General features: G+C 22.0%; 2 protein-coding genes across 2 annotated transcripts in view; one reads left to right on the top strand and one right to left on the bottom strand.

Annotated features, from left to right (window-relative positions):
* Nucleotides 1-678: 678 nt before the first annotated feature.
* Nucleotides 679-18,286, bottom strand: LOC117169058 (DNA-directed RNA polymerase III subunit RPC8). Its single transcript, XM_033355159.1, has 5 exons — nt 18,047-18,286; nt 13,968-14,151; nt 10,648-10,788; nt 10,417-10,538; nt 679-934 (listed from the first exon to the last, which is right to left on the bottom strand). The coding sequence occupies exons 1-5, from the start codon at nt 18,155-18,157 to the stop codon at nt 881-883; spliced, it is 612 nt and encodes a 203-aa protein (XP_033211050.1). The 5' UTR covers nt 18,158-18,286; the 3' UTR covers nt 679-880.
* Nucleotides 18,287-23,643: 5,357 nt separating this feature from the next.
* The window catches only part of LOC117169979 (ribosome biogenesis regulatory protein homolog), a 24,811-nt gene continuing 21,232 nt past the window's right edge, over nt 23,644-27,222 (top strand). Inside the window, exons 1-2 of the mRNA XM_033356491.1 lie at nt 23,644-23,862; nt 26,646-26,904. Of these exons, the coding sequence (XP_033212382.1) occupies nt 23,714-23,862; nt 26,646-26,904 (408 nt within the window). The 5' untranslated portion in view covers nt 23,644-23,713. The remainder of the gene's footprint in view (nt 23,863-26,645; nt 26,905-27,222) is intronic.

Genomic DNA, 27,222 nt, shown 5'->3' with positions numbered 1-27,222 from the left:
GAATCTTAACAAATCCAGATATTTTGATTTAAAATCTTTTACACTCTTTTTCGAATTCTGCAACTAGAAAAATTATTTTTATCATTATTCGAAATAATTACAAGTTTTTAATTATTTTTGAATCGGTTCAAAACTTCTAAATATCTCTTAAACTTACTCAAACTTTTTCTAAAATTTCGATTTGAAGTCTTTCACATTTGCTTCAAAATCTGAAGAAATAATAAAAAATATTTGTCAAATCTTCTTTATTCTCTTCTCAGAATTCATTTTAAAAAAAACTGAAAGAAAGAAAAATCATTTAAAATTTCGTATTTTGTTAAAATCCTTCAAACTTCAGTTTTCCTCATTTTTCGTCAAATCCTGAAAAATTATCAAAACTTTTCCTAAACAATATAATGCATTTACAATTATTTTCAAAATTAAACGATTTATTGAACTTTTTTTCAATAAATTACAAAAAATGAGGTCAAATTAAAAGAAGAAAATTAAATAAAGTAAAAAATATAATTTTTTTTTCGACCAACCTAATTTATAAAATAAATCAGAAAAGAGACTTTGCTGCGCTGCAGAACTTGGCGCGAAATTTCACGGGGAATTTTGACTTTGCTGTTGTCAAAACGTGTTCGGGCGCGCAATTGCAAGTTTCGAGGGTACAAAATAAAAATGTCCTTGTAAATATTGTACAAAAGATTGCCGAACACATTTCGTTTATTGGTAAAAAAAAAAGAAGAAGAAGAAGAAGAAGAATAAGAAAATAACAAATTGTGACTCGATTCGAAGAGTAATTAGTTTTAAGAACGAGCAATTATGAGACAGAGTGAAATGCGTGCGAAATAAAAACGTGATTAATGATTTATTGACTCTAATTTTAATCCTGAATTCATGTGTTTTCCCACCAGCTCAGACATCCGAGACCTGGCTCATCAATGGCGCCCTGGAAATAAATAAACGTTTTGAGCCTACATAATACTTGAAACTTACCTTATTTTATTTTATTCATTTTTTTTTTTTGCAACATGAGCTCATCCACTTGCCTGAAAGTATTGCATTTTTAACAAAATAAATTAATTTCAGTCACCACAGTACCTATTGTCGTCAAAAAAAGGTGAATAGGTGACATTTTTTTCTAAAATTAAAACTATTTTTTTTTTTTTTTGTACAAAACCATTCAATTTCTTACTACATCCTTAAATCCGTTACCAAATTGTTGATTTTTCAAAAAAGAAAAGATGAATACTCTTAATTTTTAAACCATAAAAGTTCAATTTTTAACCAAAAAATCAAGCAGACAAATTTCTGCTGAGAAAAATTAATTTTCAATTAAAACAACAACGATAAAAACGAATTTTCTAAAAAAAAAAAGTTGAATTTTATACGAAATTTTTTTATTTTCAAGAAAATAGTTTAATCCTCAACCAAAATAGATCAATCTTCAACTAAGGAATTGCATTTTTAACCAAAAAGAGATGAAATTTCTACCAAAAAGTGAGTTTTCTAGCAAGAAAAAATTTTCAGTAAAGAATGAAAAATAATGATTTTCTAAAATTGATTTTCTACCGAAAAAAGACGAATTTTTAAATAAAAAAAAAACATAATTTTTTAACCAAAATATTGAATTTCTAACCAAAAAAGTTGAATTTTTAACCAAAAATGGAGTAAATAAATTTTCATTGAGCAGGAATTTTCAATAAAAACAAAAACGAATTTTCTATAAAACAGTTTCATTTTATACCAATTTGTTGAATTTTCAATCGAAAAAGCCTACTTCTCTATTAAAAAATTTAATTTTAAAAACAAGAACATGAAATAACAACCAAAAAAGTTAATTTACAATTAATCAGTTGACTTTTTTATCAAAACATTTGAATTTGTAGATAAAAAAAAAAACTTGTTTACAACAAAACAAATTTTTAATTAAATTTTTTAACAAAGAAAAAAACGAATTTTCAATTAAGATTATGAATCTTCGATGAAAAAAAAATTGTTGCTTCAAAATTCTACTTTTTAGTTAAAGATTGAACTATTTTATTGAAAATTAAAGTCTTTTGTTAAAAAGTAATCGTTTTTGGACGAAAAATTATATGGTTTGGCAGAAAATTCATTTTTTTTTTTTTTTAATTGAAAATTTTTGGTTATATTTTTTGGTTGAAAATCAATTCTTTTTATTTGAAAAGTCTATTATTGTATTTTTGTTTAATAAATAATCTCTTTTACTTAAAAAACATACTTTTTGTGATAATTCAACCATTTTTTTAAAAAAAAGTAATCGTTTTTGTTCGAAAATGTATACTTTTATAGAAAATTCATATTTTTTTGTTGAAAACTTATCTTTTGGTAGAAAAATCTTTTTTTTTTAGTTATTGAAAATTCAGCTCTTATATTTGAAAGTTAATAATTCTTATTGAAAAGTCTACTATTATATTTTTGGTGTTTAGTTCAAAATTCTACAAATTGTTTCAAAGTTTATTTTATTGAAAATTGAACGAGATTCTTAAAAAGTCACCGTTTTTGTTCAAAATTAACCTTTTGATTCAAAAAATCTATTTCGATTGAAAGTGAGTTCTTTTTATTATAAACAAAATAAAAACAAACAAAAAACAAAAAAAGTATTAATTTTTTTTTCAGAATTAATTTTAATTCAACTATTTTGTTAAAAAGTCATATTTTTTTGACGAATATTGATACTTTTTGGATTGAAAATTCTCTTTTACTTTAAAAATCATCTTTTTTGGTGGAAAATTCAACTATCTGCTAAAAAAAATATCACCTTTTGGCTAAAAATTCATCTCTTCGATACAAATTCTACTATTTGGTTGAAAATTTAACGGTTTTGTTTAAAATTCATCTTCTTTGGTTAAAAATTGATCTTTTTGGATTGAAAGATAATTATTTTTATTTGAAACAAAAATTATATGTTTATTGTCAAACTTGTAATTTTTAATAAAATTGTACTTTTTCAACTAAAAAAAAACAATGAAAAAACCCCAAAATAGGAGAAAAAGGTGGCAATTTCCTCAAATAATTTAAATAATTTAATAAATAATTAATAAATAATTTAAATTTCAACTGAAAAATATAAAATTTCAACAAATAACAAATTAATTTTGAAATTTCAACCCAAAATGAAATAGTTAAATTTTCAGCAGAAAAATGATAAATATTTAACTGGAATACTTGAATCTTCAACCAATAAGATGAATTTTTAAACGAAAATATTAATATATTAGCAAAAAAAAGAAAGATTTTTCAATGAAATAAATTAATTGTCCACTAAATAATTGGATTTTCAACTAAAAAAGATCAATTTTCTAACAAATATTTGAATTATTAACTGAAAAAGATCAGTTTTCAACCATGAATAAAATAGTTAATTTTTCAGTTCAAAATTTTAATTTTCCACACAAAAACTAATTTTCAACCAACAAATTTTTTCAAACAAAATTATGAATATTTAGGTAGAAAACTTGAAATTTTCAAACACGAAGATTATTTTCTACCAGAAAGACGATCTTTCAATAAAATAAATAAATTTTTTTTACCAAATAATTGAATTTTTTAATTAAAAAAAGATAAATTTTTAATCAAATTTAAAAAATTTCAACAAACAACAAAACAAAATTTCAACCAGAAATGAAATAATTAAATTTTCAATTAAAAAAAATGAATTTGCTACAAAAAAAAAACTACTTTTAAACCAGTGATGAATTTTTTAGAAGCAAAATGATAAATATAAAACTGAAATACTTGAATTTTGAATCAATAAGATGAATTTTCAAACAAGAATATTAATTTTCTACCCTAAAAGACGGGTTTTCAACAAAATAAATTAATTCTCCACTAAATAATTAGATTTTCAAGTAAAAAACGATTATTTTTTTACCAAATAGTCGAATTTTGAACTAAAGAATAATTTTTAACTAAACGATGAATATTTAAATGGAAAACTTAAATTTTCAACCAATAGGATGAATTTTTAAATGAAAAGATTAATATTATAGCAAAAAAAAAAAAATATTTTCCAACAAAATAAATTAGTTTTCAAACAAGATTAATTTTCTACAAAACAGACGATGTAAAAAAAAATCATGAATTCTCCAGCAAATAACTGAACTTTCAACTGAAAAGATCAAATTTCAACTATTTCAACAAACAAAAAACAAATTTCAACCAAAAATGGAAAAGTTAAATTTTCAGTTTAAAAAAAATTAATTTGCTATAAGAACAAAACAAACTATTCTTTAACCAGTGACGAATTTTTTGAAGCGAAATGATGAATTTTCAAACAAGAAGATTACTTTTCTACCCAAAAAGACGATTTTTCAATCAAATAAATTAATTGTCTACTAAATAATTGGATTTTCAACTAAAAAACATTAATTTTCTACCAAATGGTTGAATTTTTTAACTAAAAAATATCAGTTTTCAAGCAAGAATGAAATAGTTAAATTTTCAGTGCAAAAATACCAACAACGAACAAAGTTTATTTAAAAAAAAATTAATTAAAAAAAATATTAATTTTCTATCCCAAAAAAAAAGAGTTTTCAAAAAAATACGTTAATTCTTCACTAAATAATTGAATTTTTAAATTAAAAAAGACCAATTAATTTGCTACAAAAAAGAAAAAAGCTATTTTTCAACCAGCAATAAATTTTTAGAAGCAAAATTATTAATATTTAACTGAAATATTTGATTTTTGAACCGATAAGATTTATTTTCTACTCCAAAGAGACGATTTTTCAACAAAATAAATTAATTGACCACTAAATAATTAGATTATCAACTAAAAAAGATCAATTTTCTACCAAACAGTTGAATTTTTAATCTCTTAACCAGCTATGTTTATTTTGCAACAAATTTTTTTTAACAAAATGATGAATATTTAACTGGAAAACTTGATTTTTCAACCAATATGATGAATTTTGAAACAAGATTAATTTTCTAACCCAAATTTCAACAAACAAGAAAACAATATTTCCACCAAAATTGGAATAGTTCAATTTTCAACAAAAAAAATTAGTTTGTTCCAAAAAAAAAAACAATTTTTTAACCAGTGATGAATTTTCAGCAGCAAAATGATGAGTATTTAACTGGAATACTTGAATTTTCAAATAAAAAGATTATTCTCTGCCAGAAAGACGATCTCTCAATAAAATACATTAATTTTTCACCAAATAATTGAATTTTTAAATTTAAAAAATATCAAATTTCAACAAACAACAAAACAAATTACAACATTTTAAACAAAAATGGAATAGCTAAATTTTCAGTTTATAAAAAAATTAAATTGCTACAAAAAAGCAATAAAAAAAAGAATTTTTAAAACAGTGATGAATTCTTAGAAGCAAAATGATGAATATTTAACTGGAATACTTGAATTTTGAACCAATAAGATAAATTTTCGAACAAGAAAATTAACTTTTCATCAAAAAAGACGATTTTTTCAACAAAATAAATTAATTTTTCATTGAATATTTCAATTGCTAAATAAAAAAAAAATGTCTACCAAATTGTTGAATTTTTAACTAAAAATATCAGTTTTCAACCAAGGATGAAATACTAAAATTTTTAGTTAAAAAAATACCAACAATTAACTAAGTTTATTTTCAACAAAAAAAAAAAAGAATTTTCAAAGTGATGAATTTTCAAATGGAATGGATGAATTTTTAACATAAGAATTTATCTCTTAACCAACTAAATTTATTTAATAAAGCAAATAAATCATTTTAAAACAAAATGATGAATATTTCACTGGAAAACTTGATTTTTCAACCAATAAGATGAATTTTCAAAGAAGAAGATTAATTCTTTAATAAAAAAAAAAAGATTTTTCATCAAAATAAATCAATTGTCAAGTAAATAATTGAATTTTCAACTAAGAAAAATCAATTTTCTATTAAATAGTTTAATTTATTACCCAAAAAAGATCAGTTTTCAACCAAGAATGAAATAGTTAAATTTTCACCTTCAAAATTAACTTTCCAAACCAAAAAAATTTTCAACCAAAGTGATAAATTTTCAACTAAAATTATAAACTTTCAACTGCAATAGATGAATTTTTATCATGAAAATTTATCTCTTAATCAACTAAGTTTATTAAAAAATTTTCTTTTAACAAAATGATGAATATTTAACTGGAAAAATTGATTTTTCAAACAAGAATAATTTTCTATTCCAAAAAGATGAGTTTTCAACCAAATATATTAATTCTTTACTAAATAATTGAATGTTTAAATTAAAAAAGAACAAATTTCAACAATTTCAACTAAAAGGAATTTTAACATTTCAACAAAAAATGAAATAGTTAAATTTTCCGTTGAAAAAATGATTAATTTGTTACAAAAAAAAACTATTTTTTAACCAGTGTTTAATTTTCAGCAGCAAAATGATGAATATTTAACTGAAATACTTAAATTTTGAACCAATAAGATGAATTTTCAAACAATAAGATTAATTTTCCACCCAAAAAGACGATTTTTCAACAAAATAAATTAATTTTCTACTAAATAATTGGATTTTCAACTAAAAAAGACCAATTTTCTACGAAAGAGTTGAATTTTTTAACTAAAAATATCAGTTTTCAACCAAGAATAAAATAGTTAAATTTTCAGTTTAAAAAAATTAATTTTCCATACAAAAAAAAACAAACAAATAAATTGTTAACTAAAGTGATGAATTTTCAACTGCAATAGATGAACTTTTAACATAAGAATTTATCTCTTAACCAACTAAATTTATTTAAAAAAGCAAATAAATCATTTTAAAACAAAATGATGAATATTTAACTAGAAAATTAACATTTTTCATCCAATAAGATGAATTTTCAAAGAAGAAGATTAATTTTTTAATAAAAAAAAAGATTTTTCATCAAAATAAATCAATTGTCAAGTAAATAATTGAATTTTCAACTAAGAAAAATCAATTTTCTATTAAATAGATTAATTTATTAACCAAAAAGGATCAGTTTTCAACAAAGAATGAAATAGTAAAATTTTTAGTTAAAAAAATACCAACAATTAACTAAGTTTATTTTCAACAAAAAAAAATTTCAAACAAAACGGTGAATATTTAACTGGAAAACTCAAATTTTCAACCATGAATAAAATAGTTAATTTTTCAGATAAAAAAATTAATTTTTAACTAAAGTGATGAATTTTCAACTACAATAGATGAACTTTTAACATAAGAATTTATCTCTTAACCAACTAAATTTATTTAAAAAAGCAAATAAATCATTTTAAAACAAAATGATGAATATTTAACTACAAAATTAAAATTTTTCAACCAATAAGATGAATTTTCAAAGAAGAAGATTAATTTTTTAATAAAAAAAAAAAGATTTTTCATCAAAATAAATCAATTGTCAAGTAAATAATTGAATTTTCAACTAAGAAAAATCAATTTTCTATTAAACAGTTTAATTTATTAACCAAAAAAGATCAGTTTTGAACCAAGAATGAAATAGTTAAATTTTCAGATGAAAAAATGATTAATTTGTTTTAAAAAAACAACTATTTTTTAACTAGTGATGAATTTTCAAACAAGAAGATTAATTTTTCACCCAAAGAGACGATTTTTCAACAAAATAAATTAATTTTCTTCTAAATAATTGGATTTTCAACTAAAAATTTGAATTTTTAAATTAAAAAAAAGAACAATTTTAACCAAGTAGTTGAATTTTCAATTAAAAAGGATCTATTTTCAACTGAAAATAGAATAGATAAATTTCAGTTCAAAAAATTAATTATCCAGAAAAAAAAATTTCAACCAAAGTGATTAATTTCAAAACTAAAATTATGAATAGTTAACTGAAATACTTGAATTTTCAATCAAGAATATACATTTTATAACAAGAACATTAATTATTTATGAAAAAAGGATGATTTTTCAACAAAATACGTAAATTCTTCATCAAATAATTAAATTTTCAAACAAAAAATATCAATTTTTAACTAAAAAAGATCAGTTTTCATCTTAAAATGAAATAGATAAAATTTGCAGTTCCAAGAACTAATTTTCAACTACACAAAATCCATAATTCTCCATAAAACATATGAATTTTTAAATTAAAAAATATCAATTTTCAACAAAATATTCGAATTTTCAACTAAAAATTATCAGTTGTCAACCAAGAATGAAATCTTTGAATTCTCAGTTTGAAAATTACTTTTCCACTAAAAAAAAGCAAGTTTTCAACCAAAGTGATAAAACACTCGAATATTTAAACTTCCTATTAAATTTTTTTTTCAACAAAATAAATTAATTGTCCACCAAATAATTGACTTTCCAACTGAAAAATATCAATTTTAGGCCAAAAAATTGAATTTTAAAAAAAGTAGTTAAACTTTTAATTAAATAGTTAAATTTGTAACCAAATAAATAAATTTTTTAACAAAAAGATAAATTGTCTACCAAAAAAAAAAAAAATAATTTTTAAATAGACATGCATTTTCAACTAAAGTGATGAACATTCGAACCACAAAATCAAGTTTTAATTTTCAAATAAACAATTAAATTTTCAGTAAAAAAAAGATTAATCTTCAATAAAAAAAAATTATTTTTCAACAAACCAGTTCAATTTTCCACCAAATAAATGTTTTTCAAGTTGAATTTTCAACAAAATAAATTAATTTTCGAAAAAGAAGATTAATTTTCTGCCAAAAAAAGGCGATGTAAAAAAATTCATGAACGATGAATATTTAACTCAATAAAATACATTGATTTTTTACCAAAGAATTGAATTTTTAAATTAAAAAAAACATAAATTTTTACACAAAAAAAAAAAACAATTTTCAACCAGTGATGAATTTTCAACTAAAATTATAAACTTTCAACTGCAAGAGATGAATTTTTGACACACGAATTTATCTCTTAACCAACTAAGTTTAACTTGATTTTTCAACCAATATGATGAATTTTCAAAAAAGATGAATTTTCTATTCAAAAAATACGAGTTTTCAACAAAATACATTAATTCTTCACTAAATAATTGAATTTTTTAATTTAAAAAATACCAATTTTTAATCAAATTTAAACAAACAACAATACAAATTTTAACACTTCATCCAAAAATGGAATATTTAAATTTTCAGTTAAAAAAAAATTAATTTACTACCAAAAAAAAAACAACTATTTTTTAACCAGCGATGAATTTAATTTTCCACAAAAAAAAACAAAGAAACAAATTTTAAAAAGGCGATTTTCAACTAAAAAATATAAATTTTTAAGCAAATATTTGAATTTTTAACTGAAAAAAGATCAGTTATAAACAAAAAATAAAATAGTTAAATATGCAGGACAAACAAATTAATTTTTTCTCACAAAAAAATTGTAACCAAAGAATTAATAATAAACAAACGGTTGAATTTTTAACTAAAAAATATTTAGCTAAAAATGGAGTAATTATATATTCAGTTTTCAAAATTCATTTTTAAGCAAAAATATAAATTTTTAATAAAGTAGTTCAACTTTAAGCAATTGAATTATAAGTTAAAAAAAATTTTTTCAACAGAAAAACATGATTTTTAAACAAAATAGTTCAATTTTCAATCAAATAAATGAATTTTCAAATACCAGGAACATTAATTTACTACCAAAAAAAACGGAATTTTCCACAAAATTGATGAATTTTTAACCAAAACCGTTACTTTCTACGAAAAAAATACCAATTTTCCACAAAATATGTGCATTTTCAACTAAAAATGATGAGTTTTTAGTCAAAAATGGAACAGTTAAATTTCCGGTTAAAGAAATTAACTAAAAAATAATTTTGAATCAACAGAAATAATAAATTTTCTACTAAAAAAAAAAAGTTTTGAACAAAATAGTTCAAGTTTAAACCAAAAAACTTAATTTTCAACTAAAAAATATACATTTTTACCACAAATGTAAGTTATATTTTCAGTTGGAAAACTTAATTTTTATTTAAAAAAAAAAAGAATTTTCAACACCTAAAATTTTAACCATAGAAATAAATTTTCAATTAAGAAAATTATTATTTTTTTACAAAAAAAAAAAAAGATTAATTTTTAGCAAATTTTAGTCGATTTTCATTCAAATAGTTGAATTTTCAACCAAAAATTATCAATATTCAACGAAAATTGAATAGTTAAATTTTCAGTAATAAAAATTAATTTTCATTGAGAAAAACGAAAATTTAACAAAATAGTTAAAATACCAATCAAGAAGACGAATTTTCAACACAAAATTATCAATTTTCTACAAAACGTTTAAATTTTTAACAACAAAAAAACTTACTATTCTATCAAATGCTTTATTTTTCTACCACAAAATATAATAAATCAAGAAAAATGGTAAATATTCGACTGGAATTTAATTATACATTCAAATTTTTTGCAATTTTTATCAAATTTAATAAATAAAAGTGGTACTAAATGGTAGTAATTTAATTTTTCATACCCATAGAGTGTATGGCGAACTGTTTTTCGTCTCGGTTTTTTCTGCTTCGCCAGTAACTTGAGGACTAGTTGGTGAAGTCTCGGAGAATACTTCGTTAACAACTCTGAATCGAATAATTTCATCTGTAAATAAATTGCAATATTTAAATTTTCAATTAAATCATTCTTTTTTATTTAAATTTTTTTCTAAATTTATATTTTTATCTAAATTTTAGACTCAAATATTCATTACGTTCGTCCATAAACAGGTCGTGTTTTTCTCCATCGTCAGTTTTGTATTCCCAGACCCAAATTCTCTCAGTCTCATCGAATCTCGACTCATGCTGCAGTTTCTGAGGTGGAATGATTATGTCTTCAAAAAATCCCACGGTCACTGAAGTATTGAATTTTATTTCAAATTATGATATTTACTAAAATAATAATCAAAATTTTTTTCATTTTTACAAGTTTTAGAACCAATTTTTCCTAAAATTCTTCGATTTTGGAAAAAATTCGAGAAAAAAAAACTCTTTAGAGGTTTGTGTTCGTTCCTGACATTTTTCGAACCTTTCCAAATTTTTGCGAAAAATTTGAAATTTTTTTAATATTTCCAATAGTGGCGGTCACAAAATTCGAAGCTTTACTCAGATTTACTGAATTATAATCATTATATTAAACAAACTTAATATTTTAGAAGAAGAAAAAAAAACATCATTTTTTAATTTTCAAATTCTATTGTATATATATTTTTTTCTTTTTATTTTGCATCGAAAAAAAAAGATATAGAAATTTTTAAGACAATTTCGTTAATTTTGCAGGATTCTAGAAAATTTTTATTAACAAAATGTAGATTTTTGCAAATTTAGAAGAAAAAATCTCTTTAAAAAATTTGAAAAGTTTCAAGGGAATAATACAATTTTTTTAAGATTCTTGGAAAATTTAAAAATGATATTTATATTTAATTATGAAAAACGAATTTCAAGAGAAAATTGAAAAAGATTTCATCAAATTTCGAAAAAGTATATAGAAAATTTTAATGACAAATTTTAGACAAATTTAGAAGTTCTGAAACGATAAAAAAATTTTATTAAGATATCTGCAAAGATTAAAAAGATTTAAAATGATTTGCTAAAATTTTGAAAAAGAATTTAGAATATTTTAGTGGAAAGTTTTCCTATTTTAAAAGCTTCGAAACCGAAACAAAAATATTTAAATGCCTGGAATTTAAAAAAAAAATTTTTTTCTTTTTTAAAATTACAAACATATTCAAAGATATTAAAAAAATTTAACAAATTTTCAAATTTGCACGCTTACAAAATTTTAGACAAATTTAGAGTAATTTGAGAGATATTTAAAAGTTCCGAAATGATAAAAAAACATTTACAAATTTCAAATAATTACAAAATATAGATTTTTAACGATTTCGAAAAATTTTCTTAAGATATCGGCAAAAATTAAAATAATTTTAAATGGTTTCCCTAGAATTTAGAAAAATAATGTAGAATATTTTTAAGCAAATTTTTACAATTTTGCATTTCAAACGATTTCTTAAAAGTTCAAAAAACAATCCAGAAGGTTTTAAAAAACCATTTTTCAGTTTTGCAACATCACCAAATTGTAGAAAAAAATTCAACTTGAAAAGAATTTTTTAAATCTAAAAAAAATGTATATTTTTAAGATTTTAATCAAAAATTTCTGAAATATTGCAATAAATCTGAAGGGTTTGAAGTAAAAAAAATTTTCTTAAGATTCTTGAAAAGATTAAAAATGATTTTTTATTCCTAAAAATAAGTTTTAAGAAACAATTTAAAAAAAATATATTTTATATGGTTTCCTGAAATTTTGAAAAGTTCTGAAACAATACAAATATATTTAAAAAATTTTAATCAAAAAACAATTTTCTTAAAATAACTGCAAAAATTCAAAAGATTTCAAATGATTTCCTAGAATTTAGAAATATAATGTAGAATATTTTAGAACAGGTTTCCAATTTTGCAAGATACAACTTTTTTTTTTAATCGCGAAAGCAAAAATATTCAAGTTCCAATTTTTTTTTAAATTTTGTATTGTATTTCAAAATATTTTCACGATTTCAAAAAAATGTCGAAAAATGATTTACAAGATTTTAAAGCACAATTTTTTCTTTTGTAAAATTACAATATTTTAGAGAAAAAAATCGAGTAAGTTTCAAAGACATTTATAAGATTTAAAAACATTTAGAATGAATTTTAAACCTGAAAAGATTTTTTTTTAATGTACAAACATGTAAATTTTTTAAGATTTTCAATCAAAGTTTTGAAATTTTTTTTAGATAATTCTGAAAGGTTTCAAGTAAAAAAAATTTCTTAAAATTCCTGGGGAAATCAAAAAAGATTTTTCATTCTGATAAATAAATTTAAAAGCAAAATTAAAAAAGATTTCATATGATTTCCTGAAATTTCGAAAAAGAATGCAGAAGATTTCCAATGAAATGTTTTCAATTTTTCAAGATTACAATATTATAGGAAAAATTTAAGAAAAGTTTGACAAATATTTCGAAGATTTCAAACGATACAACATTTTTTTAATGTTTCAAAAAATGTAGATTTGAAAATATTTCGAAAAAAGAAGATTTTTAAGAATTTTTTTCAGGTTTCAAGAAAAAGAAAAAATTTGAGGAAAATTAAAAAGGATTTTAAAACGTTTTGAATGGTTTCCAAAAAATGTTTTAAAATATTGAGAAGTTCGGGAGATATTTAAAAGTTTTGAAAGAATTTAAAACTTTAAAAAAACTTTAAAGCTTTTTCAGAAATTTTCAAAAAATTTAGAAAAACTCAACTATTTCAAAAGATATTTAAAAGTTTCGAAAGGATTCGAAAATATGTAAAATCTTGAAAAGATTTCCAAAAATTTATAAAATAATTTTAAAATTCTTCAAAACTTCTGGCAGTTTTCAATATTTTTTAAAATGACTCAAAAATTGTATTTATATATATTTAAAAAAAATTATAATAGTTTTTTTTTCTTAGATCACAAAATCTAATTTTAGCTCGAATAAAATTTTTTTTAAACTTTAAAAAAATAAATAATTAATCGAAATTTGTATTTTATATTGAAAATCTGGATAAAAACGATTTATTTTCAGTTTTATTAAATAGGGAATTAAATAAAAATGTTTTCCACTGAATTAAAAAAATTCTTTCTTATAAATTAAAGCTATAAAATAAAATAATTGTAATAACCAAGCTAAATATTTTAGAAAACAAATAATAATTTTAGGAATTTTAAGATCTAATTTAACTTTTCTCTGCTTTGTCCTGAAAAGATAGAAATATTCTGAAAACCCGTGAAATTTCTTAATTCTTTTTTATTTATTTGTATAATTGATATATTTTTATAATTTAAAAGTCAATAAAGAAATTCTTAAATAATAAATGGTAGCATTTTGATAAACATGTTTCAAAGTATACTTTAATAAATTCGATTTTTTTTAATTTATAAAAAAAAAATTTTTGGAAGTTTGAAGAAAGTTCTTGACTTTAAAAATGCAATACAAAATTGAAATTGTTTATAATTAATTCCGTAAAAAATTACCATGTACTCCCTCCACGCTGCAATTTCGTATTTTTCCAATTATTATTTCTTCCATAAATGGACGAAAAACAATAAATCGGAATGATACCGGTGTGTGAGAGGAACCATCTCCTGGAAAAATGTACGACTCTTCTATTTTCTGAATATCGTGTAAAGCGATACACAATCCAACATTTGGATAAACCTAAAATAAGACAAAGTAAACTATAAACTAATTTTATTTTTATAAAATTGGTAAAATCTTGAAAGCCTAAACAATATAGGATACTTTTTTCCAAAATTTCAGCTAAAAATAAATAAATAAAAAGCAAGGATGCCATTTAAAGTAAAATTATATTCCAAATTAAAAAAAAAAAAATAGTTGAGTTTTCAACCAAAGAAAGATTTTCTACAAAAAGAGATGATTTTTCAACTCGAAAAGACGAATTTTCAAAAACAAAATTAATTTGTAACCAAATAGTTTCATCCACAACTAAATAGTGGAATTTTCAAGTAAGTTTCAGTTGAATTAAACGAACAAAAAGTTATTTTTAATAAATTAAATTAATAAAACTGATTAAACTAATAATAATATATTAATTAAACATTTAAAGAGATTAATTTTCTAACCAAAAAGAACGAATTTACAAACTGTTAAATTTGACTACAGACTACGAATATTTAATCAAGTAATTAAATCCACAACCTAAAAGATGAAATTTCAATAAAAAAAATTAATTTTCTTACTAAAACGTCGAATTTTGCGAAAAAATACATCAATTTCATACCAAAGGGACGAATTCTCGACAAATTAAATCAATTTCATACCAAATAGTTGAATTTTCAACTTATAAAGGATAAATTTCCAACCAAAAATCGACTACTTGAATATTTAAATAAAAAAATTAATTTTTAACAAAACCAAAACATTTTAATCAATAAAATTTAATTTTCAACTAAATAGTTTAATTTTCAAGTTCAATTTTTCACCCGAAAATATGACTTTTCAAATAAAATGATAAATCTTTACCCACAAGAAAAATTACTTTTATTAAAAATAGTTTAACTTTAAACCAAGCAGTTGATTTTTCGACCAAAAAAAGATGGATTATCAACGAAAAATAATAGTTGATATTTCAACCCAAAGGAGATATTAATTTGAAGTAAAAGCAATTGAATACAGTCAAAAAAGACGAATTTTCAACAAAATAGTTAAATTTTCAACCAAAAAGATTAATTTTCTCCTATAAAAACACATTTTTAACCAAATAGTTGAATTCTCAACTAAAAAAGATTAATTTTAAATTAAAAATATAAATTCCCAATCAAAAATTAATTTAGTTACACAAATGAATTCTAAAAAAAAAAAAAAGAATTGCTTATCAAAATAGTGGAATTTTCAAAAAAATAATTAAATTTTCAAACAAATAGTTTAATTTTCAACTGAAAATAGAATAGTTAAATTTTCAACTAAAAATATTAATCTTGAAACCCCCAAAAAAAGAATTTTTAACAAAGTAATTCTAGTTTTAACCAATCAGTTGAATTTTTGACCAATAATAAGGATTTTATGTAAATTAGTTAAATTTTGAATAAGATAATTAAATTTTCAACCAGAGATGAATTTTCAACAAAAAATTTAACATTTAACCTAAAAAATGATAAGATCAATTTTTCTAGAAAATTAATAGTTGAATTCGTATCAATATTGAATCAAAAAAATCAATTTTTAACAAAGAAATTCTACTCTTAACCATTGAGTTGAATTTTTGAACAAGAAAAATATTTAATTTAACCGATGCATTTTTAATAAAAAAAAATGAAACATTAACATTAAAAATAGTTCAACCTAAAAGATGATTTTTTAACCATAAATGAGTTTTCAACTAAAATAATGGATATTTAAAAATAAACTGAATGTTTAATAAATTAGTTCAACTTATAACCAAAACGAAAAATTTTCCACAAAATAGATGAAGTTTCAACAAAAGAAATGAATTTTAAACCGAAAAGATGAATTTTGAACCAAGAACATTAATTTTCTGCAAAAAAAGACAATTTTTCAACAGAAAATGTGCATTTTTAACTAAAAATGCTCATTTTTTAGTCAAAAATAGAATATTTAAATTTTCGGTTAAAAAATTAATTAAAAAAATAATTCAACCATAAAGATTAGCTTTCTACTAAGAAAATTATTCTTCTAGCAAAAAATAGAAAATTTTAATAAAAAAGAAAGTGGTTCAGAAACAGTGAATTTCCAACCAAAATGATGAATCTAAATCCTAAAATTAATTTCTAGCCAAATAGTTAAATTTTCAACTAAAAAGGGTCAATTTTAAGAGAACATAAATTATCTACAAAAAATATGAATTTTCAACTAAAAAATAGGAATTTTCAACAAAAAGTACAATTTTCGAACGGACAAATTTACTTTTAACTAAAATGATGAGTATAAAAAAATTAATTTACAATAAAATAGTTAACGTTTTAACCAAAGAAATAAATTTTCAACCAAGAATATTATTTTTGTTTAACCAAAAAAGACGAATTTTTAACAAAAAAACATGGATTTTTATCCAAATAGTTGAGTTTTCAACCAAAAATAATAAAAATTTGACTAAAAAAGGAATAGTTAAATTTTAAGTAATAAAAGTGAATTTTCACTGAAAAAAAATGAATTTACATTAAACAATAAAATTTCAACAAAATAGTTCAATTATTAATCAAACAGATGAATTTTCCTACCAAAAAAAAACGAATTTTCAATCAAAAGAGATAAATTTTCAAATAAAGAATTTAATTTTAAACAACAAAAAAAAGAATTTTCAACAAAATAAAATTATTCTTCTACCAAAAAATAGGAAATTTTAATAAAAAAGGCATTTGTTCAGAAACAATGAATTTTCAACAAAATAATTAAATTTTCAACAAGAAATACATTTTTAACCAAAATGATGAATCTTCATCTAAAAATTAATTTTGTAGCCAAATAGTTAAATTCTCAAACAAAAAAGTTAAATTTTAAGAGAAAATGAACTTTCGAAGAAAAAGGATGAATTTTCAGCCACAAAAAAAGAGTTTTCAGCAACATTGTTAAAGTTTTAACCATAGAAATTTTTTTTACCCAAAGAAATGATTAATTTTCAAATAAAAAAATAGGGACTTTCAACAAAAACATACAATTTTCAAACGGACAAATTTATTTTTAACTAAAATGATGAGTCTTGAAAAAAATTTACAATAAAATAGTTAAAAGTTTTAACCAAGGAAATAAATTTTTAACCAAGAATATTATTTTTTTTAAACCAAAAAAAGACGAATTTTTAACAAAATAATTGGATTTTCATCCAAATAGTTGAATTTTCAACCAAAAACGATAAACATTCGACAAAAAATGAAATAGTTAAATTTTCAGTAATAAAAATGAATTTTCATTAAACAATAAAATTTCAACAAAATAGTTCAATTATCAATCAAAATGATTAATTTTTCTACCAAGAACATGAATTTTCAATCAAAAGAGATAAATTTTCAAATAAAGAGATGAATTTTCAACCAAAAAGATGAATTTTTTACCAAAAAAGACAAATTTTCAAACAAAATATGTGAATTTTTAACCAAAAACGATAAATTTTCAGGCAAAAATAGAAGATTTAAATTTTCGGTTAAAAAGTTAATTAAAAAAAATTCAATCGTAAACATTTCTTTAAATTGTTATCATCTAATAAAAATAAATATATTTGGCCTTAGTTTTTCAGAATTTAAGCATTTTCTCGAAACAGATGGACTTTTTAAAATTCGAATTTAATCTCTTTTCCTAGTCAAACATTTTTGACCTGAGTTTAGCAAAACTTCAGCTCGAGAGTGGATTTTTGTTTAATTTTTAAATGGTGTTTTTGATTTTACAGAATGTTTTTTCGCTCTTTTAAAAAATTTCCACTTTCTTGGTCATCTAGTTTAAAGTCTACTTTCAAAGCCTTCAAGTCTGATAGGAACAATTTTTTTCGGATTTTCACGAGCATAATATGATTTCTAATAACTTAAATTATTTTCTAGCATAAAAATCAATAAAAAATTTAATTTATCTATAAAAACATTACCTTGTTCGCAAGTTTTCTATTCAACTCTTCAGTAATTGCGTCGTTTAACTTCCTCTTGAATTTCCACGGGGGGATTTTAACAGTATCTTTGAATTCAGTTAGAATGAACATTATTCAACGATTTATTAAAACCAATAAAACATAAATAATCCATGTTAAACTAAGTTTTTGAGGTTAGGATAGTCATGCTACGCATCCACGTCGTTCACGTAGTCGAAGATATTGTGATTACGTCACGAAGGTCACGAAATAGTATAAGGAGACCACGAGGTAGTATAAGTATAAGAAGATCCCACTCACGGAAAACTTGGACGTCTGAATTCCAATTATACCAATGTTGGCACCCTGAGCTACTGCGCTTGCGTTAGCGCTAAGCGATAATTAGCCACACTTGGCGCGCGATTCAAAATTTAATGAAAAAAAAACATTCTTGTAATTTAAATAAATAATTATTAAAATATGCGAAAAATATATACAAATTGTGTAACTTTTGATTTCAGGCAAGAAAAAAATTTATAACACATATTTGATAAATGATAGTTTATTTTCATTGAACTACAAAACCTGACTTACAGTTCACAAAACATTTTGTAATAGATACATTTTTTGAAATACCATATAATGTTTTAACAGCTTAATATATAGAATTTAATTGCAGAATATAATAATGATAATATTTGAATTTTTCTAACAAAATTTCAGCTCAGAATATTGTTCTTTTTGATTAAAAACTTATAAATAATTATTTAATCACTTTTCAAGAAATTACTTTTTAAATGAAATGTTTTGTAAAATATAAGTTGGTATTTGGAATTCAATGAAAATAAACGGTTATTTATATAATATATGTGTTATATTTTTTTGGCTGAAATCAAAAGTTAGAAAATTTGTATATATCCTTGTGCATATTTTGATAGTTATTTACTTGAATTAGAAAAATTGTTTCATAAAGTAATTTTGAATTGCGCGCGAAGTGTGGTAAATCAGCGCGCAGCCCTAACGCAAGCGTAGTAGCACAGGGTGCCAACACTGGCATCATTGCTGAATTCGGATTTAGTTAGTTTGCATTGCTCGTAGTACCTCTTGCGGACAGTTACGAAACCCAAAACACTTTCAAAATTCCCTTATTTTTCCTTGACTAATTTTTCACTTCAAATCATTAATATTCAGATACCAGCATTTCAATCTGGTAATACTTGTAACATATAATATTTTGTTATCGGAATAAAACAGTATTTTATATACAAATATAAAATTGTCAAATTTATTAATTTATCACAAACGAAAAAAATGTATTTTCTAATCTAAAAGATGACTTTTTAACAAAATACTTGAATTTTTAACAAAGTAACAAAATGTTTAACACAATAGTCCAATATTCAACCTTAAAAGACAAATTGCCGAAGATGAAGTGTCCTAATTTATATTTTAATCAAAAAATAATGAAATTAATACAACAAAAGAGTAGAATTTTGAAACGAAAAAGACGAATTCCCAAGAAATAAAGATTTTTCGCTCAAAATGTAAATAATAGTTTATCTAAATTATTGAACCTACAATGGTACTATCTGTTAAAAAATTAATTTCAAAATATATATTTTCAACTACACAGTTAAATTTTCAATAAAAAAATAAAGAAGATTAATCTTGAACAAAATAATTCAACTTTCAACCAAAAAGATGAATATGCAACTAAAAATATAAATATTTAGAAAAAAAGTGATTTCTTAACAAAGTGATTCAGCCAAATCTTTGAAACAAATCAGTTGAATACTCAAGCAAAGAAGAATGATTTTTAACCAAAAAGTTGTATTTTCATTACAAAAAAAATTAAATGTCTTCTAGAACAGATGAAGTTTTAAATTAAAAAAATACCCTTTCAAAAAAAAAAAAAACTGTTGAATTTTCTGGTGAAAAACATTTCAGTCGTGTTTTCACGATCAAAATATGAATTTTAAAACAAGAAATAATTTTCTACGAAAACAATTGGATTTTCAATCCAAAAAGACGAATTTTTAACCAAAAAGGATGACTTTTTAACAAAATTGTTGGATTCTCTACCAAATAATTGCATTTTTATAAAAAAAATAGATGAGATTTCTCTTAAAGTAAAATAATTTTTAATTACGAAAAAACTTGAGTTTTCATCCAAAAAAAGATTCCAGTTAACTCTACAAATTGAATTTTTTAACCAAAAAATAAGTTTTTACGGAAAAAATTGAATTCTCATTTTAAAAAAACGAATTTCTTCAACCACAAAAGATGAATTTTTAGCAAACGAGATGAATTTTCTACCAACTAGTTGCATTTTTATATAAAAAAGTTTAAATTTGGTGCTATAACAGATGAATTTATAATAAAAAATTACAAATTTCTTTTTTAAGTAGAACTTTATCCAGAAAAGATTTTAGTTCATTTTTCAATACAAAAACATAAATTTTCTACGAAATAGCCAAACAAGAAAATAGTATAATAGCTTAATTCCAACAGTAGGATTTTTAAACAAAAATGAGGACTTTTAACAAAATTGTTGCATTTTCATCCAACAACTGCATTTTGATCCAAGAAGGTTTTAATTTCTGCTAAAGCAGGTGAATTTTAAAATCAACCAGACAAAATTTCAAAAAAATTATTGAATTTTTAACCGAAAAGTTACATTGTTATTCAAGAAAGATAAAATTTCTCCTAAAACAGGTGATTTAAACAAAAAACTTTAAAAATAGTTCAATTTTCATCCAAAGAAAATTTCAGTTCACTTTCTAACACCAAAATAAAAATAGCAAACAATTTTCAACCAAAATCGATGTCTTTTAAAGAAAATTATTAAATATATAGATAAAATAAGATAAGATTTATAATAAAAAGGATAATCCTCAGAAGAAAGTTGTTGCGAATTTTCAAAATTCTAATCAGAAAATATTCCATTTTTAAAGGTTTTAACTGGTCCTATTTTTGGAATTTTATTCCTAAATTATTAAGATTCGAGATTCTTCAATTCAAAATAAGATTGTTAAATTGTAAACGCTTTAAATTAGAAAAATTGTATTTCAAAGCTTTTCCGCAAGAGGCGCTACGGACGATGCCAAATAACTAAACCCGAACCTATGCGCCCAAGTTTTTGAAAGGCAGCATGGGAGTGGGTTAGAGTTCTGGGGCCGGTTATATTACTTTGAGAACGGTAACGAGAAGGAGAATATTACCAAAATTATAACCGAGAAACAAATTCTCTGAGAACTTATGAGAATCGAAGAATTTATTTTATTTACTAGAAAATTGCATTTTTTCGTTAACTTTTAGGTTGAAAATTCAATTCTGTTTTTAAAAGTTTGTCTTTTTTATTTTAAAGTTTACCTGCTTTAGCAGAAATTAGATATTTTTCTTTTTATTCAAAATGCAGCTGTTTCGTTAGAAATTAAGCTATTATATTATTTTCTTGAAAACTTAACTATTTCGTAGAAAATTTACTTTTAGTTTAAAATTTATATTTTGGTGTTGAAAAATGAACTGAAATATTTTCTGGATGAAAGTTCCACGTATAAAAAAAGACTTTTTTATTACAAATTCATCTATTTTAGTACAAAATTGATCTTTTTTGGATAAAAATGCAAATATTTAGTAGAGAATTTTACTGTTTTGTTAAAAAATCATCCTCTTTGGTTGAAAAAATTCGTCTTTTTGGATTAAAAACTCAATTTTTTTCGTAGAAACTTATTTTTTTGTTCCAAAAATTCAATTTTTGATTTTACTGAATTATTTGGAATCTTTTTTGGATAAAAAGTCAACTTTTTTTGCAATAAAAAATTCTTCTGTTTCAAAATAAATTTCATATTTTTTGATGAAAATGCAACTATTTGCTAGAGAATTCAACAATTTTGTTAAAAAGTCATCCTTTTTGGTTGAAAATTCGTCTTTTAGGATTGAAAATTCAATTTTTTGTGGTGGAAAATTATTTCTTGTTCAAAAATTCATAGTTTCATTGTGAAAACTCGACTAAAATCTTTTTCAACAGAAAATTCAAATACTTTTTTGAAAATTTATCTTTTTGATTTAAAACTTCATCTGTTATAGAAAAAATTTCATTTTTTGTATTAAAATGCAACTTTTTGGTTAAAAATCGTTCTTCTTCGCTTGATAATTTAACTAATTTGTTTAACACATTCGGTTGAATTGTTTTCTCAAGAAATCACTTTTTTGTTCAAGATTTATATTTTAAGTTGAAAAGTTATCTCGTTGGTTAAAATTTAATTATCTTGTTATAAATTAATCTTTTTTAATTGAAAATTCAACTACTTGGGTCAACGTTAAACTACATCGTGAATTTTTTTTATTGAAAGCTTATGTCTGATTGAAAATTTAACTGTTTTGTGGAAAATACTTCTTTTTTGTTGTTTAGAATTCATTTTTTAACAGAAAATGGAACTTTTCCATTTTTAAAGACGGATCTTTTGTAGTTAAAAATTCGCGTTTTTTTGTTTGTAAAAAAATCATTTTTTCGTATGAAATTTCCTTTTTTGCGTAAAAATGCATCAGCTTTGAGGAAAATTAATTTTTTTGTTGAACAGTCATATTTTTTGTTTGAAAATTAAATTTTTGTAAAGAAAATTTGTCTTCTGGTCTGAAGGTTCAATTATTTAGATAAACTTTTATTTATTTTTTCAGCGAAAAATCTTTAATTGGTGGAAATTCGCCTTTTTGGTTTTAAAATTCTTATCTTTTGTTGTATAAATTTAATTCTTTTTTTATTAAAATATAAACAATGGCACTATTTGGTTGGCAATTTGTCTTGTTAGGTGGAATATTCAACTATTATATTAAAAGTTCAATTATTTTGTTGAAAATTCCAGTATCTTGTTAAACAGTTATCTTTTAAAGTAGAAAAAACTTTTTTTTTTTGTTTAAAATATTTGAATAGGTTTGAAAATGTTAAATTTGTATATGAAACACTGTAATTCCTGAATATGTCTGAGCTAGAAAATAATTTATATTCAACCGCTGATATAGCCTGAACAATAAAAATAATGTTAAAAATCATAAATTCTTGAATTCGCTTAAATTTTTTTATTTCTCCTAAATTCTGTCATATTTTCGGTAATATAACCTGAACTTAAATTATTGGGAATTTAAGAACTCTAGAGTAAAGTATCCTTATTCAACTTGGTGGTTCACGTACGCACGTTCTCGGATCCTTCTGCAGTGCTCATGCGTCATGCCAGCAACTGCAGCACCCGGATTGGTTACTGTTTGCGTGCTTATTTAAAATAATTAAAGTGAAACCTAAAAAAGCCATACATAGTTTTATTTTTAATAAATGATCGATTTCAAATTCAGAGAAAAAAATACCCTTTTTATCACAAATAGTCAGTTTTAATCATTATCAATATCTTCCTATATTTCAACATTATTATTTGCTGTAAACAATTCATTTGCACATTTAATTATTTTAAATAAGCGCGCTAATAGTAACTAATCTAGTCGCCGACGCGACACATGCGCATTGTAAAAATATTCGAGAATCGGAGCAGAACGCAATTTCCTGAAATCGAAAGCAACCAATCGTGCACGACAATTCTAATGATGTCATTTTTGGCGCAGCCGCGGAAATCGGTCAAGCGGTCTCTGAATCTCTCATCAAAAGGGATCAAAATAAACACGTGTTTTTAGTTTAATATGGATATAGTTAACGAAATACTTCGAAAAAGTGCCGAAAATGGAAATCAGATTGGAGAAATTACAGTGCACAAGGATGTGGACCTGGATATCGATGTGGGGTCACTCTTAGCTTCAGATTATAACACAATTGACAACAAAATCTTTAGGTAACCTCAAAATTTCACGAGTGTAATTCTCAAAATTTATATTTCGTATTTTTTGAGGTCTGAATTCTCATATGTTTTTGTTTGAGTAGTTTATATAAAATTTTTAATATGCTTGGATTTAAACATTGTAGAGATTTCAATTTTGACTAAAATTTAAATTCAGAAAACTGTTATTGTGGGTGTGGAAAATTCATGTCTTTTTTTAAAATCAATTTGTTTTGTTAAAATGTAAGTATTTCGCTGAAAATTAGTTTTTAACTGAAAATGTGTGTATTCTATTTTTTTTGGAAATTAAACCTTTTTTAGTTGAAAATTCATGTATTTTGTTGAAAATAAATTTTTGTTGTTGAAAATTCATTTTTTTACTGGAAAATATATCTTTTAAGATAATTAATAATTTAATCAAATTAATTACTGTGTCATTTCTATTATAAACAAATCTATTTCATTTTTGGCTGAAAATGATTAAATGTAAGTATTTTGTTAAAAAGTATTTTTTCAATTTAAGTATTTTATTTTTTGTTGAAAATTCGTATTTTTTGTAGAAGATTAATTTTTTAACTGAAAATGTGTGTATTATATTTTTGTTGAAAATTAAACTTTCTAGTTGAAAATTCACGTTTTTTGTTGAAAATAATTTTTTTTTGTCAAAATTCAACTATTTAGTCAAAAATAATTTTTTTAACTGGAAAATATATCTATTCCATTTTTGCATGAATATTCTTTTTTAGCTGAAAATTCATTTGATTTTCTTGAGAATTCGTATTTTTTTTAGAAAATTAATTTTTATGGTTGAAAATTCATCCTTTTGGATGGAAATTCAACTAGCTGGTTCACAATTAATTTATTTGAATGAAGATTCATCATTATGGTAACAAATTCATTTTTTTGGTTTCAAATTAAAATATATTGTTAAAAATTATTTTGTTTCGCTTGAAAATCAATTTCTTTGTTTAAAAATTCAACTGTTTAGTAAAAATTAATTTTTTTAACTTGAAAATGTATTTATTATAAATATATCTGTTAAGCTATTTAATAATTTAATTAAATTTATTATTATTATTTGTAACAGAAATGATATAATTAATTTAATATAATTAATAAATAGCTTAATAGATATATTTATAATAAATATATTTTGCAGTTAAAAATTAATGTATTCTGTTGAATATTCATCTGTTTCTCGGAAAAAAAAATTCATGTATTTTTTTAAAATTAATTTTTGATTTAAAATTGAAGTTTTTAGTTCATAATTAGTCTTTCTTAGTTGAAAATGTATATTTTTCAAAATTCGTATTTTTTGTAGAATATTAATTTTTATTGTTAAAAATTCATCTTTTTGGATGGAAATTTTACTGTTCGGTTGAAAATTAATTTATTTTAATGAAGATTCATACTTTAAGTTGAAGCTTAATTTTTTTGGTTAACAATACAAATAATTGTTAATTATTCTTTTTTTTTTTAAATTAACTTAACAAATTTTCCGCTTTAGATTTTTATTTTTAAGCTTACGTTTTTAATTTAAACAATTTAAAAATTTTTTCTTGAAGACTTAAACAATTAAATCTTGAAAATAACTTGATAATAATATATTTTTAATTAAAGGCTTTTATTAAATTCAAAATAAATAAATGTGCAATTGTTATGTTTCCATCAAAATTTTGAGGACTTTTTTTTCTAATTTGCAGGATTTCTTAAAAATTGTAGAAAAAATTTAAGTATTTTTAAAAGATATTAAGTTTAGAAAAAAAATAAAAAATAATTTTAAATTTAAACCAATTTAAAACAACTACTATATTTCTCAAGATTTTGAAATAGAATTTTGAAGCTTTACGTGAATCTGTAAATTATTTAAAATAAAAATAATTGAACTTTTAAAAAGTTTTGAGTTTTAAAAATTTCAATTTCAAATTTAGAGCTCAGTGTTTATTACCTTAAATAAACAATTATTTAGCTTTAGTGTTCGATTTTTTAAATTTAATTAATCTATTTATCTTGTTAAAAATTCAATAGTTTATTGAAAATTTATCTTTTTTGTATATAATTAATCTTATTAGTTGAAAAATGATCTTTTCGGTTGAAGATGAATTTCTTTGGCTAAAAATTTAACCTGAAACTGCTTAATTGTTTCAAAAATGCCTAAAAAAAAACTAGAAAAATGTAGAGATATCTGGAAAACCCCTGGAATTTTAGAGATTTTTTTCGCGATTAGGCACCCTGCATTTTTTTAAAATAATGTATAACAAATTTTTTAAATACAAGAATATGAAAATGGCAAAGATATAAATTTGTATAATAAATTTAGAGGCATTTGTGGGAAACAAATTGTGTTCAAAGAGAAAATAATATTTGTAAGAAAACTTAAATTATAGAAAATAATCAGTTTCTTGTAAAAAAAAAATATTTTTTCATGAAATGGACATTAACTAAAAAATTTACAACTTTTATAAATTATAGCGTCAATACTCTAAATTAAAAAATCAAGCAATGAACTTTAAAATTTTTAAAAAATTTGATTACTTTAAGTAACTTAAGGCTAAACATTAAAAATGAAAAAAAAAAGTTTTTAACTGAACAGTTCTTAAATTAGAAGGTAAATTATTTTCATTTTTAATTAAAATTAAATAAATTTAATTTAAAATCATTTCCGAAATTTTTTCGGAACTTTAAAATGTATTTTAAAATCAATTGAATTTTTCCTAAAACTTTTAGAAAATCCTTGTCTTTTTTTGTTTATGAGATATTTTCAAATTAAATTTCTTTCAACCGATTTACATTTGTAGCTCGAAACCGGAAGAATTCATTAAAGACACAACTCGAGATAATGTGCAGTTGTTAATTAACAAAATCTGGGAATTACCAACTGAGCGACTTGAAGAAGCAATAATTGCCAAATTGCCCAAATCCACATTTATTACACCGCGAGCGCGTCGCGTTCCAAAACCAAAACCATTGACAAAATGGGAACAATTTGCCAAAAAAAAGGGCATCACCAAAAAGAAGAAGGGAACCTCTAAACTCAAATGGGACGAGATACTCAAGGTAAAAAACATTGTTAAAAATGTAATATCCCCATTTTTTCAATCCCCCTTTTCCCCATATTCTTGAAAAACTTTCTTTTTCTTCAAATAGAGGATGCTAGGCATTTTTAAAATTAAAATAGAAATTTAATATTGATGCACAATTTTTTATTTTATAGTATCTTTATTATTAAAAATGATAGATAATATTTTTTTATTTTTAAAAAATATACATTTCGAATCTTCAATTTTAGGCGAATTCAGTTGAAAATTAATTTTTTTTCCATAATTAACTATGGAATACAAATAAATAATTATTTTTTAAATATGGAGTGAAAAA

This window comes from Belonocnema kinseyi, chromosome 3, assembly GCF_010883055.1.
Source record: "Belonocnema kinseyi isolate 2016_QV_RU_SX_M_011 chromosome 3, B_treatae_v1, whole genome shotgun sequence".
NCBI lineage: Eukaryota > Metazoa > Arthropoda > Insecta > Hymenoptera > Cynipidae > Belonocnema > Belonocnema kinseyi.
The sequence above is the reverse complement of the archived record's forward strand: the minus strand, read 5'-3'. Positions and strand labels throughout refer to the sequence as shown.